Genomic DNA, 14,305 nt, shown 5'->3' on the forward strand with positions numbered 1-14,305 from the left:
ACCTAAGTCATTTAAACATAATTACATGCACAGTCTTATACGTGATCCTTTTAGCCGTTTATCTCTGCCCCTTCTATTAATTAAAGGGCCCATTTTGCTTATGCAACAGGGAACAGTAGTATATCTGTTAATTGAAAAAGTTAGTTTTAAAAGAAAATCATTTAAAATTCAAACGCATCTTAAATATTTCACTTTAATTAAAAATTATAAATTATAATAATTTGCTAACCATTTTATAAAGCTCAAAGGCCTTATTTTGAGTTCTTCTGATTATCTGGAAAATAATCTGAGTACAGAAATCACCTAAACTTTTAAACGTTTTCAATTGTTTTACAGCTGTTTCACTCACCCTAAATTCTCTAAGTTTTTTCTAAAGCAACTTGTTTTTCCCAGCCATTCAACTTCATTTTCCTAAAAAGCACAAATCTCTTTCTAGGCCCTCATATTTCATTAGCTTCCAGAAAATTTAATTAAACTGAGAAATTATAATAAGTACGAAAGCCATACACAGTATAAGCCTACAACTAAAGAGGTGGGAACAAAATCATAACATCAACAATAATAACTAACACTCATTAGTTTTACTACGAGCATTTACTATGTGCCAGTGCTGGTCTAAGCAGTTTACTTATGTTAACACATTTAACCTTCAAAACAACCCTGTGAGGTAAACTATTATTACCCCTATTTTACAGAAATGCACAAGCATACTAGAGAACAGTCCACTAGCCAGAAGAGAGAGGAGGGAGGGGAGGAGTGTGAGAAGAGAGCAGAGTGGGAGAGAGGGAGGGAAATCAATGATTGATCTTGTGCACTGGTTATGCTATTGTCCTGTATGGGGGCTAAGAAATCACATGAATAGCCAACTCAGTGTTACAATGGAAACAGTTCTGACCTTACAACTCCCTGAAAGGGTCCTGGGAATGCTCAGAGGTCCACAGACCACACTTTGGTAATCACTGCATTAGATGGAGACTCTGTACATCCAACAGAATATTAAGCCAAAGTTACCTTCTATTCAAGTTAAAGACTTACAGCAGTGATCAAAGTTACTAAGAAAAACCACAGCTTAAAATTCTTAACCTGCTCAAAATCTCTAAGGCTAAAATTAAACCTTAAATTAAAAAGTTCCTCCTTCATGGGATATAAGCTCCATACTGCCTAAACCATCTTTGGTAATGGAGCACACTATTAAATGGCCTCTTAATTTTATGATGTAACTTGCACCATACAATAGTTGAAGGTCCAAGGTACCTGCCAAGGTAAAGAGGATTTGCTAGACAGAGGTCCCCTAGATCCTAGTACGTCTCACAGGGTTAGCAGGTGAGCTGGATAATAAAAATACTATTCCCAGTGAACTCCTGAGAGGACAATTAACAGAGAACAGAAGAAAGGTAAGGAAAATGTTATCCCTAGGTTATGACACCAATGGCTAGGACCTCATATATAACTCAAAGTATTTCTGTTAGGTACTAAAGGAGAATTCTAATACAAGAACCCTTGATTCTTTAGTAAATTTTTAACATACTAATATTCTCAATGGCTTGACTTCCTAACATCTGAAGACTAATAAGTACTTCAAAGGTAAATTTCAGCTAATGCATCAATGTGTTACACTCTCTATATCAGAGAAATGCACACTTAGACTTTGTATTTTTACTCTGGCTTAGATTAATTAAACAATTTAAGGTAATTCATGTATCTAAATTTATACGCACTTTATATTACAAAGATTGGGTTGGCCAAAAAGTTCGTTTGGGTTTTCCGTAACATCTTACAGGAAAACACGAACGAACTTTTTGGCCAAACCAATAGCTTAATATTTTATTAAAGGACATTTTAATGCAATAAAAGAGCTGAACTGGGGTGATGTTATTATTTTTGTTAAATTATTTCCTTACAATAAAAGTAACAATGCTTTCTTTCACTTATCACTTCTTACTAAAAAATTTGAATTCTCCAAATCAAAAATCTAAAACATAGGCCCTCTAAAACAACATTAGTCTATTTGAAAATTTTGTTCTAAAAGCTGATCCAGAATAAATGGACAAGTGGAAAGAATTTTTACTCTCCAAGTTTTCCAGAAGTTTCTTCTTATAAGTAAAATAAAGTTTAGACATCCAAAATATATTCCTTAGGTATTACTAGAATGTTAACATTACTGATGACCAAATTAGACATTTTAACACAGGTTTCAAGGATAGGTTCTATCTAGAACTCATGATAAAATTTGATACTTGTTCATTACACAAAAAATTAACGACTATGTGAAAAATACAGATTAATTTACCAGTCTTGAGGCATTAGTTTAAGGGGCTGGTCTACTACTCTGTAAGGAACTGTGACACTAATTGCAGTGCCCCCTGGTTGCATCTGGTCTTTTCTTCTCTGTATTAGAGTTTCATTTTCTCGTTGGCAGCCTTGTTTCTTCTTTTCATCTGATGGGACAAACCTTTCAAAAAACAGAAATGATTCCACAGGAATCGTTAAAGAGAAAAGAAATCGTATTTTGAAATGATTTTTTAAATAATGATAGTTTTAAACCAAAAACATTATTTTTTGATATAAACCCACTCTGCATGTACAGATCATAATGCTTGAAGAGTATGGGTCTTTAATTCCCATGCCAAGTAGAACTCAAGCTCACTTAGGCCAGAAGTCAGTATGTGTGTGTGTCAGTCTCACACACAGACACCCAATTTATATTCCTTCATCTAGCATTTAGTATTCCTCAAGATTATATAAACAACCACACTAATCCTTGATTTCTCAAATGCTAGTAAGAGGGAAATTTTACTATAACTCAAAGGTCACTTGAAATGGAGCTGACGTGGCTAGCTAGGTGACTCAGTCTACCCAGGAGCGTCAGCAAACACCCCTTTCCACATGGTAGCCACCACTCCCATCAGGATACAGAACATGTGCAACAGACCAGAAAAGTTTCCTCCTGTACCTTTCAGTAAATCCCCATCCTCCTCCCCCAACAGGAAACCATACAATTCTGCTTTCCATCACCACAGACGAGTTTTGCCTGTCCTACGAATTCATATATGCGGAATCGTACAGAACTGTACTCTTCTTTGCCCAGCTTCTTTCATTCAATTTAATGTTTCTGATATTCATCCATGCTGAGGGGTATATTGGTAGTGAACTACCAATGAATTCCTTTTTACTGCTGAATAAGATTCTATTGTATGAATATGCCACAATTTTATACATTCTCCTGTGGTACATTTGGGTGGTTCCAAAATTGCGGTTATTACAAATAAAACTACTATAAATACTCTGGTATAAGTCTTTTTGTGGACGTATGTTTTCACTTCTCTTATATAAATACCTATGAGTGGAACTGTTCGATCACTGGGTATGTTTAACTTTAAAAGAAACTGTCAGAAAGTTTTCCAAAGTGGGATAAAGTATGAAGAACATTCTAAAGGCATCTCTGAGCTAGCTAGCAAGAAGTAAAGAACTCTTGGGCCAAAGACTGAGTAAAGTAGGGAACTCAAAGAGGTTAGAATAACACTGCAGACTTCTTTCCATCCACGGAAGGCACTGGCAAACTAATTCAACTTAAGCTTTGTCTTTTATTGACACTATATTTCACTAGACTCCTGGAAGAGGAAACAAGGCCCATATTCTGCTCAAGGTAGAGAATCTAACAGAAGTTCCTTCTTTCATAAAGCTAGGACTCTGGGGGTTAAGTTCAGTATAATATAAATAATGTAAACTAGAAATAAACCCACTGCCCACCCATTTTCCTGCCCCCCATGTCCACCCCAGCCCTAACCAACACCCTGACAAGTGCAAGAATAATCAAATCTCGGAATTGCAAATTGGACCTCACTTGGAGTTAAAGCAAGAGTTAACAACCCTGACCACAGTGACTGGTTCGGAAATAAATGTGTTATACAAGCCAGGCAGATAAGACTTAATCCTGGCATTTTTGGTAACCTGGAGTTTCTGATGGTCATCTTTGCCCCTGAAGCAGGAGAACCTGCTTAAGAGACAGAGAGACTAACTCCTGATCACTTCATTTAGCACTGAGTCCAGCTGTGTCAGAAGCTAGGACTAGTTATATTGAGCTAATAAATTATTTTTTTTTGATAAGGCTACTTTGAGTTGGTTTTTAATACTCAGAACAAAAAGTGCTCTGATGAATACAACCAGCAATGATACACAACTGATTGGATGGATATTTGTGATCTGGAGAAATATTTTGATATCCACTGACTCATCCAATATTTGCAATTTACTTATTCCACTTTGCATTCTATGAGGGTGAAGGAGTATGGGTGATATGATTAAAGTCATTACTGTTTAAACAAGAACAGTTCTAGTAAAATAATTTTCTTAGTATAAAATGCAAATGAGTTGATATACCAAGGTTAAGTTCCAGATTTTAAGTTTACGTTATTTTGAAAAACAGAACAATTTTATGGATATGTCACAGATTAAAAATATAGTTTTCGGGAATTCCCTGGTGGTCCAGTGGTGGTTAAGACTTCACCTTCCAATGCAGGGGTTGCAGGTTTGATCCCTGGTTGGAGAGTTAAGATCCCACATGCCTCAGGGCCAAAAAACCAAAACATAAAACAGAAGCAATACTGTAACAAATTCAATAAAGCCTTTAAAAATGGTCCGTATCAAAAAAAAAAATCTTAAAAAAAATATAGTTCCTTTCTGCTAAATAAAAGAAGTTGAAATTGGGGAATTCACAATAATTTCTGAATGTTAAACCTCAAACTGAGAATTTAACTTAAAGCAATGTTAGATTGGCTATGCTCCCAGGTGCTTAGCAGACACAAACGCAAATCTTCATTCTGGAACTCAAAGAATTTCCACAAGAAGAAAATTCCAAGGAAAATGAACAGAAATTACTAAATGAAAACTATTAAATGAATAGTGTAAAAAACCCAAAACTAAACACACAAGGAAATGAGGTATAATGAATGAAACAATAATCAAAAGAAAATGATTAGTAAGGACTTCCAGTGATGCAGCTACCAAAGACCAAACCTGTAAAACAAGCCTACAAATATGTACAGGGAAAAAGAAATTATTTTAAAAAAAGAGAGAGAGACCAAAGATTTGAAAAAGAACTAAACAGGACCACTAAAATAGAAAAAATAAGATATCTGAATTTTAAAATGGAATGACTAGACTAGGGGACGGCCAAAGAAACAAACTACAAGTTATACCTACAGAAATGATCAAGAATGCAGGTGACAGAGTAACAGATGGAAAGTAGAACTGTTTAAGAGACATGGATGATGAAATGAGAAAGTCTTAAAGTATGTCTCATTTAAATCCCAGAAAGAAAGAAAAAGGGGGAGATGAAGGGAGAACACACAGGTAATATCTAAAGAGATAAGAGCCAAGACTTCCCAAACTGATGAAAAACACAAATCCATAGATTCAATTCTGAATCCCAAAGTGGGATATATAAGAAATCTACACCTAGGTACAGCAGATAAATTTAAAATGATCTTTAAAATAATAAGATAAAGCAGATTTCTTTCAAAGGACTGATTACCACAGCTGACCTCTTCATCATCAACAAAGGAAGCTAGAAGGTAGTGCAATAATACCTTCAATGTAATAAGAAAAAAATTAACTCCTCTATGGTTTTCCAGAGTGGTTGAATCATTCTGCACTGCATGTGGCAGCAGGGAACACGAACTATTTATGGTCCAGTGTAATCTCCAGTAACCGTTCTGCCTGCTCTTCCCCAGGCCTTAAGTGTGTGTGTGCTGAACAGTACTTGACTAATGCAAGGGGAACCCTCTGCCTATCTCTGGAGCACTCTCTCCGTGCAATCTTTCCTCTTTGGAACTCTGCCCTGTGAGAGGACCATCGTGGCCAGAGTCACAAGTGCCATCCAATCAGTTTATTTTAAATAAACTTATGGTCCCAGTGAAACTTCTCTCAAGATCATGTTTTAAAATGTAAAATGTGCTTTTTCATATTTCCATGATACAACCTTAATTTTGTTATTTAAAATGTTAAAGGTGAAGGCAGGTTTTATTTTATTTCGTTTCATTTACTTAATTGAAGGGCTAGAAAACTGAAGAATCCTCAATTTTACATGAAACCAAACAGAATCTATGCCAACATGAGCTATGGGTTACAGCCAGTACTATAATTGTGTGGAGGAGGTTTCAATTATGCATTAATTACATAGCAAAGCCTCCAGCTGACTCAAGCTGCAGGGGAGATGTCAGCTGCAATGAGGTGTTAAACAATGAAGGGAGTGTTTTAAACTGAGGAGAAAAATTAGGCATGGTCTATCCAAAGAAGGTAGTCTTGTTAAATTGTTTGGCTTCTCTGTAGTAAGGCTAAGGAGAAAGATGCTAAAATTTAGTTTGTGATTTCCATGCACTACTTGCTATCTTTATTATAAAATAATATTTTATATTATTATCAGATCTATTTAAAGAGATGGGCCAAAATAATTATATTTCATATTCATCCAACTGTAGATTACTTGAGGAACTGCAGACTGTAGATTATCTGAGTAATCCACAACACTGTCGGAATACTAAACTTCACAAAAAAAGCCTAATAAAATATAAAAATATAAAACCTAAAAATTCCTTCTTTCCACATTGTTATTAGGGAAAGGTTCACTGAAAATTTCACTCAAAAGTACTAAAGAAAAAACACTATACGAATACACTTGTATGTGCCAGTTACGTAGGTTTTTATACAGCTATTTAAATCACAGGCACTCAAAATTCAATTCTGCATTTGGTAAAACCTGGAATCAGCAAGTATTACAACTTATTTTGCTACTCATTTTTAATTAGTCATAAGTTATTTAGAAGCAGCATGATTTTCTTTTTGGAGGTGAGGTTGTTTTGTTTCTTTTTTAAGAATCGTCATCGTTATTTTCCTGAGAAAGTTAAGCATCTGGAAATTTTAACACAGGATATAGATTTCCTCTTCACTTCTTCAACTATCTTTTACTGATGTCTAGGTTAAAAAAGTATGGTCCCTCCTCCTCCCTCTAGGAGGTATATACATCTAATTATTTAAAGTTCATATTACTTTTTTGGTTCTTTAAGCAGAATTTGGAAATGAGGAGAAGACAACCTGAATTTGTTTTAGAACCTCTTCAAGCTCTTCAGCTGGAGCAAAATAATTCATGTTAAAAATTAATACAATAATACCTTCTTCGTTAAAACTTTAGTCAGAGTTTCTATAATTTTCCCCACAGTATTCAGATATAAAAGAATATACTGTTTTGAAATTTATATTTGAGACTATCTGTAAAGCCTATAGCACTGAAACTGAATTTTTGCTTTCTCAAAATAAGGACTGCATTAGTAACACTAATTCTCAACAATAGTTCCATGTCCTATGAAAAGAACAGTTTAAGAAATTACTTACTTCAGGTCCTGTAGAAGGTCCTTTGCATTAAGCATGGTTATTAAAGAGGTGGTAGCTGCAGGAATTATGATAATGGGTGTTCGAGATCCTATAAGGACAAAATTTTAAAGGAGCAAATATGTTATTCAAAGGAATTATAGTTACTTTCCTAATTATAAGTTAGAAGTTTGTAAATTTGTAATTTTAACTCTTTTGAGCTAAAAAATATTTTAGTCAGCAGTGATACTCAGAATATTTAATGATCAGGACGACTTGAGCACTGACTACTCAGAACAGACACCAAACACAAACATTTGGTATAACTGCACAAGCATGCAATCAGCCCTGATTTTGTAAGCTAGCTTACTCACGTTTACTTTTTTAAAGTAAGTTTAGAGTCACAGGCACAACCTTACCTTTCTTCTGATTTGGGGGAGGTCTGGCTTGAGAAACTGTAAGAAAGAAAAAAATTCAAAATGTTGTTATGAAAATCACATTCTTATTTTCAAACCTACAAAGTAAATAAGGCCTAAAATATTTGTATTTACATATGACTAGTTGTAGAATTTTTAAATGTATTGCAATCTTCTTAAATAATATTAAGTTATTTCTCTGCTTCACAAAACCACTACAGTGCCTTAGCACTTCAACAATCAGTGGTCACAAGGAAAGGGGATACATGGGCATTGGTAGGCACTGAGTATCTACATTCACGGATGCTTGGATCTAGAAAAGGAAGCAAATAAATAACTTCTGAATTAACTGATTACACTGTAATAAATGCAAAAACAGAGTACTACAAGAGCATCTAACTCTGGGGGAAGGGCTGGGAGAGGGAAATGTACTTAACCACTGTGGAGGAAAAACAAAGACATTACTGGGGACTAAGACCTAAAATATTTACCTTTTTCTCTCTTTTTAAAATTTTTTGGGTTTTTATTAGCAGAAGAAAACATTATAGGCAATGAGTCATGTAAAGGTCTTTATTCTGGAATTGCCCTATTATCAATAATTTTGAATACATGTTATAAAAACATGAATATTTGTATCTTTTCATTATTTGTATATACAATGGACTTTATAATACACAAAAATATTTGTTGGCATAATAATGGCAATATCAGCCTAGTTCAAGATTAACATATTTTACAATAAAAAGTGCTGTATGTTCAATTTTCAGTATTTATTCATACAATAAATTTTTATTGACTGCCTTCTACGTGCCATGTGCTGTGCTACAATTAATTTTTTTAAATCACACACAAAAAAATTCAACAATTTAAAATTCTAATTCAACATTAGTTCTCAGAGATCCCACTTTTAAAGGAAAGCACACACATCTTTGGAATATGTTCCATTTTAAAAGCAGTAAAATGCTAAATTTTAACTAATACTTTGTACTCCTTTATATAGCTATTTCATTGTGAGAAAATACTATGTAGTCCACAAGTATGATTCTTCTAGCCACAGAAAGCAGAGAAAGATATATACAAATACAAGTTCACACACATATTTATTATGGTGTTCTCATCTTTCTTCTTCCTGAGAAAAAAATACTAAAACTTTCTTAAATTATTTTTAGAAATAGTACTCATGGATACATCTGACATGTATACATGGATACAGCTAGATAGTGTCATCTGGAATATAATACAATCTCAATAAATACTTAGAATTTGCTGGCGGGATACAGGAATGATGGGATGGACAGAGAGATGGATAAACTGGAGACGGGAGCTGCTGAATGACTAAGGAGAACAAAGAAATCTTCAACTGAACTACCACTGATTTGCTAAGGGAACCCAAAACGGACTCTGGAATATAGGAAAAGATTCTCTCAAATCAAGGCTGAGAAGACTTAATGTAGCAAAAACACAAAGTATAAAAGCTCACATATTAAAAATAAACTTTAGGTGTTTAGTAAAAAAACAAATATAATTAAGGACCAAGACAGGGACATGAAGATGAACACGCTAAGGATAAGCTTGATTTAAAGGATGGGGGAGCAAAGAGCAGACTAATATGAGTCCACAAGGAGAGTGATGGAGAGCAAGAGCCTGTACTTGGATGATCTCGATTCTATCCCCACTGTGCCGCTTCGCAGGCATGTTACCCCGGCACGCTAAGATGAATGCCGCTCAGCTTCAGTTGTCCCCAATCATAAATCAGAGATAACAATTTCTACATCTTGATCCTGTTTTAGGAGTCTTAAAAACATCAAGGCAAGTTGTCCAGGTCCTGGGCCCTGGGCATATTTACCATTCACTGAACCTCGTGGCCACCGCTGACGTAAACTGCTACTGCTGCTTGTGCCTCTACCCCTACCACCGCCTTCCGCAAACGCAATGACGGATTGTTTACAAGCTGAGAAGAGGCAACTACTGTTACTATGCTTGATTTCAAATATAATTAATATTCTTTACTTAAATATTTATTCACAGCCTATGTACAAGGCACTCTGCTAGGTTCTTATTTTTATGATGATAAATAAAACAGAAATAATCCCTGCCCTCAAAGACTTTTCAGTAAAATAGGGGAACCAGACCATAACAAATAGGCAAACAAACATATAAACAAATTTGAATACATAATATTAAGGAGCAAAGAGAATGTACACTGATATTATAGTGTCCTTTAGACAAAATGCTTAGAAAACGCCTCTCAAAGGAAATGGCATTTAAGCTGAGGTTTGAAGGACAAAAAAGAGCCAACTTGCAAAGAACAAGTGAAAGAACAGTCTTGATAAGAGGTAGGAATGTGGGCAAATGCCAAAGGCAGGAAGAAACTGTCATGCTTATGGAACTGCAAATGTGCAGACAGACCATGGGGACAAAAGGAAGAGTGGCAGGAGATGAGGTTAAAAATACAAGTAGGAGCCACTTTATGTAGGGCTTTCTAGGCAACGTTAAGTTTGTTATTTAAGTGCCACTGGAAAACCCTGTAACTTTTAAGCCAGAAAGTGACATAATTTGATTTTCACATCACACCTTCTGTAAGGGAAAAACAATAAATTTAGATAAGGGATCAAAAGGGGGACAACCGTGGGGGGCTTCCCTGGTGGCACAGTGGTTGAGAGTCCGCCTGCCGATGCAGGGGACACGGGTTCGTGCCCTGGTCTGGGAAGATCCCACATGCCACAGAGCGGCTGGGCCCGTGAGCCATGGCCGCTGAGCCTGCGCGTCCCGAGCCTGTGCTCCGCAACGGGAGAGGCCACAACAGTGAGAGGCCCGCGGACCACAAAAAAAATAAAAATAAAAAATAAGAGGGACAACCGTGAAAGCAGGAAGCTCAGTTAGGACTATCACCGATATTCTATAGTGGTGCTACCCAAATTATGTGCGGTTAAGCATAAGGTTTTTCTGTAAACTTTCCAAGGTCAACTAAATAAAATACAGTAACAATGAACAGGTAGAAAACTGGCCATGCACCTGGATGTTGTGCCAGTACTGTACCCTCAATTCCTATCTGTATCTTGTTAGGGACCAGAACTAAACAGGTAATGGACTAATATCAATACTTTAAGATGCACTAGTCTAGAGAAATGCTGGTGGCTTAGACTTGAGTTGTGGCAGTGGAGATAAAGAGAATAGATAAATCTGGAATACAGAAAAGGTAAATTTGACAGAACTCACTGACATATTAGATGAGAGGAATAAGCAAATGTGAAAAATAAAGAGTAACTCCTAAGTCTTGGACTTAAGAAACAGAGTTGATAGCGGTGTCATTTATTCATGAAGAAGCAGAAGAATGTGAAGTAAGACATCTTGGGAAAAATATCAAAGAGCAAAGGTTTTAAGGTTTAATCAGTTTTAAGATGCCTATGGCACATCCAAATGTTGAACAGTTAACAGATGATACCAGAGGTAGGAAGAATTAGGGACAGAAGTTTGAAAATCATCAGCACATAGATTTAAAACTATGGAATGAGGTAATCCAACCAACACCTAGGTTACAAAGTGGATCACTGAACAGGGCTAACTCTCTCTCTCAATCTCACATGAGCAGTAAGCAGATAAACTAGAGTTACAGAGTCATGGGTACTCACCTACCCATTTCAGAAGACCTATGAAACAGAAGTAAAGAATGAAAGCTGGAGAAGTGAAGTATGTGATGTACACGCATTAGAAAGAGGCAGCAAGAGCAGGGATATGTGCAAGAGATTCATGTGGCTATAAAAGGAAACAACATTAAGTTCCAGGACTGTAGCTTATCAAAGGCTTGTGTTTCTTAATTTACTGGAAGGCATGTGCCTCTTGTTAGTTATATTCCCTAAATGAATGTTTAGAAGTTGGGAATAATTGTAAACACTTTAAAATATTAAATTGACCCAGGGACTTGCCTGGCACAATTAGTGCTAAATAAATATTTGATGAAAGAATAAATAAGAAAAAATGATCAAAAATGGAACACCATGGGACTTCCCTGGTGGTCCAGTGGTTAAGAATCCGCCTTCCAATACAGGGGGTGCGGGTTCAATCCCTGGTCGGGGAACTAAGATCCCACATGCCTCGCAGCACCGCAGCACAGCCAAAAAAAAAAAGAAAAAAAAAAAAAGGAACACCATCCTTGAGTTCCTTCACTGAAGGAGAAAAGAGTAGGTAGTTCAGTTCCCTATTTCCAAATAATTCAAACTCTACCTAACAAATAACAGTATAGGTCTATGCTGTCTCATGTACAACGTTACATTGCCAGAAATGTTTTGTGTGGTTTTCTTTTCTTTTCAATTTTAAAAAGATAATCCAGGTGAACATGCCATATATTGCACAATATGCCTTCAAAATTGGGCATCACCCAATAAGCAAATACATTTAACAATCTGCAAAACAAAAATTCACTGATCAAGACAAAGATGACAAACTGCTAACGCCCACTCAAGTCAGGTCTTACTGACAAATGAGCATTAAAAACTTATAAAATAATAAATCACTGCTTTTGGAATGGTGGGTAGGGATTGTGGACCTATGGGAATCAATGAGTAAAAGGAGACCTCACATGGATGGGCGTCAGAGTATTTGTTATGAGACATTAGATAAGATTAATTTCAACCATTTTAATCACCATGGCAGAACAATTGAAAAAGAAAGATGGAATATTAGGAGCTGAAAAGACCCACAGCTCCTTACCTCACATGTGACCTTCCCCAGGATCACATAACTAACTAGCTGGTAGAAGCCAGCTCCCTTTGCTTTATTACATGGCACATTTGAACAACCGGGTTTACTCAGGTATTAGTGCCACCCCTACCCCTTTCCTTTGTCTGCCAAATGATTTTGAGAAAATGTGAAATGGAGACAGTTATTTATCACACAGCACAAAGCAGAGTTAGAATCCTCAGGTGGTGATTTCTTCCTTTTTATACCATTTCTGAATTTCTCATGTGATCTTCTTTAGACTGACCCAACTACAGCCTGCCATCCCCCCCTTCCAAGGGAAAACAAATAATTCTGTATCTATCATTCAACTGCCTTCACAATATTCCTCTACTTTGCAGGCTATATTCCTTGGGTCCAACTCAGTCTGCCCATTCTTATTTCCTTGACTTTTTTCTTCATTCCTGAAAAGAGCTCCTTTAGCTTCTCCTAGTTTCTGGCACTGCGTACATGGAAGGCATTCAAATAATATTTATTAAATTTAATTGCTCTTCCTTATACTCTCATTAACAGCTTTTGGTATGGTCTTCTCTACTGAAAAATAGTGCCATGGTCCGGTCATCTGAAAGAAATTACATCCAATGTGCTCCAAATTTAACAAAGATTTCAAACAAACCCGTCACTTAAAAAAAAAGTAAACACTAGTCATGTCAAGACCCAGGTTTATGGATCCAAGACACAGTGAAAGAGCCTACAAAACCATCCCAATATAAACCTCTTAACATCATGCTTTTAAAGTGCTTCCAGAAATTTGAATACCTGTAATCTACATAATTTTAGAATTAGCCTATGTGCGAATGTACTATGAATAAAAAGATGTACAAATCTGCACTACTGACACTAACAAACTGAAAAGGAAGATCACCCAGTCAAATTCCTGACTGTGCTTTTTCAATTCTTTTCATTTTCTTCATAGCCACTTTTAACAGCACTGATACTATGCTAAATGTAAAAATAAAACAAATGAACACTAAAATCAAACCTAAAACACCTAAAATGAATATAGCGTTCATATCTACATGCATTTATAAAGATCAATCTTTTTAGGTACTATGAAGAGGAAAAGAAAATACTGCTAACATACTGGGTTGCCAAAAAGTTCGTTCAGTTTCTTCCATAAGATGTTACAAAAATCCGAACAAACTTTTTGGCCAACCCAGTAACTTCAATACTACCCTTGCTTATTAACATACATATTTAAAAAAATGATTATGGAACCTAATATGCTCAATAACACAGATATCTGAAAATCTAAACATCAAAGCTGCTTATCAGTCTATTAAAATTATGGTCCTATGCTTCTGTAGGAAAAAACAAAAATAACATCCACCGTACTATCATGGAATTCAAACAAGGAATTGATGGGGGAATGGGTACATAATAAATAGCTTGTCAAAACATGTTTTTAAAATCTTAAAAACATTTTCTTAAAAATTTTCTTTAACTCTTCAACTATACCTATTTACTCAAGTAAATGTTCTTATACTAGTTTTGAAGTATTTTACATAAAATTTCAATTCCTTCAAAGCATTATACATTATCAAAAATTTTCACTGTCATGATTATAGAAAAAAACAAAAATCAAAAAGTTTTATATTTTTACCTGGTCTTGGTACCGGCTGTGCTGCAGGAGTCTGCGTCTTACGGGCCGAGGCACCCTCCTTTAAAAGAATAAAAATGGGTGTGTTAAAGTTCCTTTGCATAATAAACACTTTCATTTAATTACTGCAAAGAAATTCCATATCTCTCTCAGTCACTCCACTAAAAAAAAAAAAAAAAGGAAAAAC

At 35.6% G+C, this 14,305-nt stretch overlaps 1 protein-coding gene across 1 annotated transcript in view; it reads right to left on the reverse strand.

Moving 5' to 3' along the window:
- Window positions 1-14,305, reverse strand: part of CDC73 (cell division cycle 73) — a 95,620-nt gene that overhangs the window by 19,372 nt on the left and 61,943 nt on the right. The window contains exons 11-14 of the mRNA XM_022579200.3: window positions 14,122-14,179; window positions 7,785-7,820; window positions 7,390-7,477; window positions 2,291-2,452 (exon numbers count right to left, since the gene is read on the reverse strand). Of these exons, the coding sequence (XP_022434908.1) occupies window positions 2,291-2,452; window positions 7,390-7,477; window positions 7,785-7,820; window positions 14,122-14,179 (344 nt within the window). The remainder of the gene's footprint in view (window positions 1-2,290; window positions 2,453-7,389; window positions 7,478-7,784; window positions 7,821-14,121; window positions 14,180-14,305) is intronic.

This window comes from Delphinapterus leucas, chromosome 1 (assembly GCF_059928025.1).
Source record: "Delphinapterus leucas isolate spDelLeu-1000000601 "Yukka" chromosome 1, BTC_Dleu_Yukka2, whole genome shotgun sequence".
Classification (NCBI taxonomy): domain Eukaryota; kingdom Metazoa; phylum Chordata; class Mammalia; order Artiodactyla; family Monodontidae; genus Delphinapterus; species Delphinapterus leucas.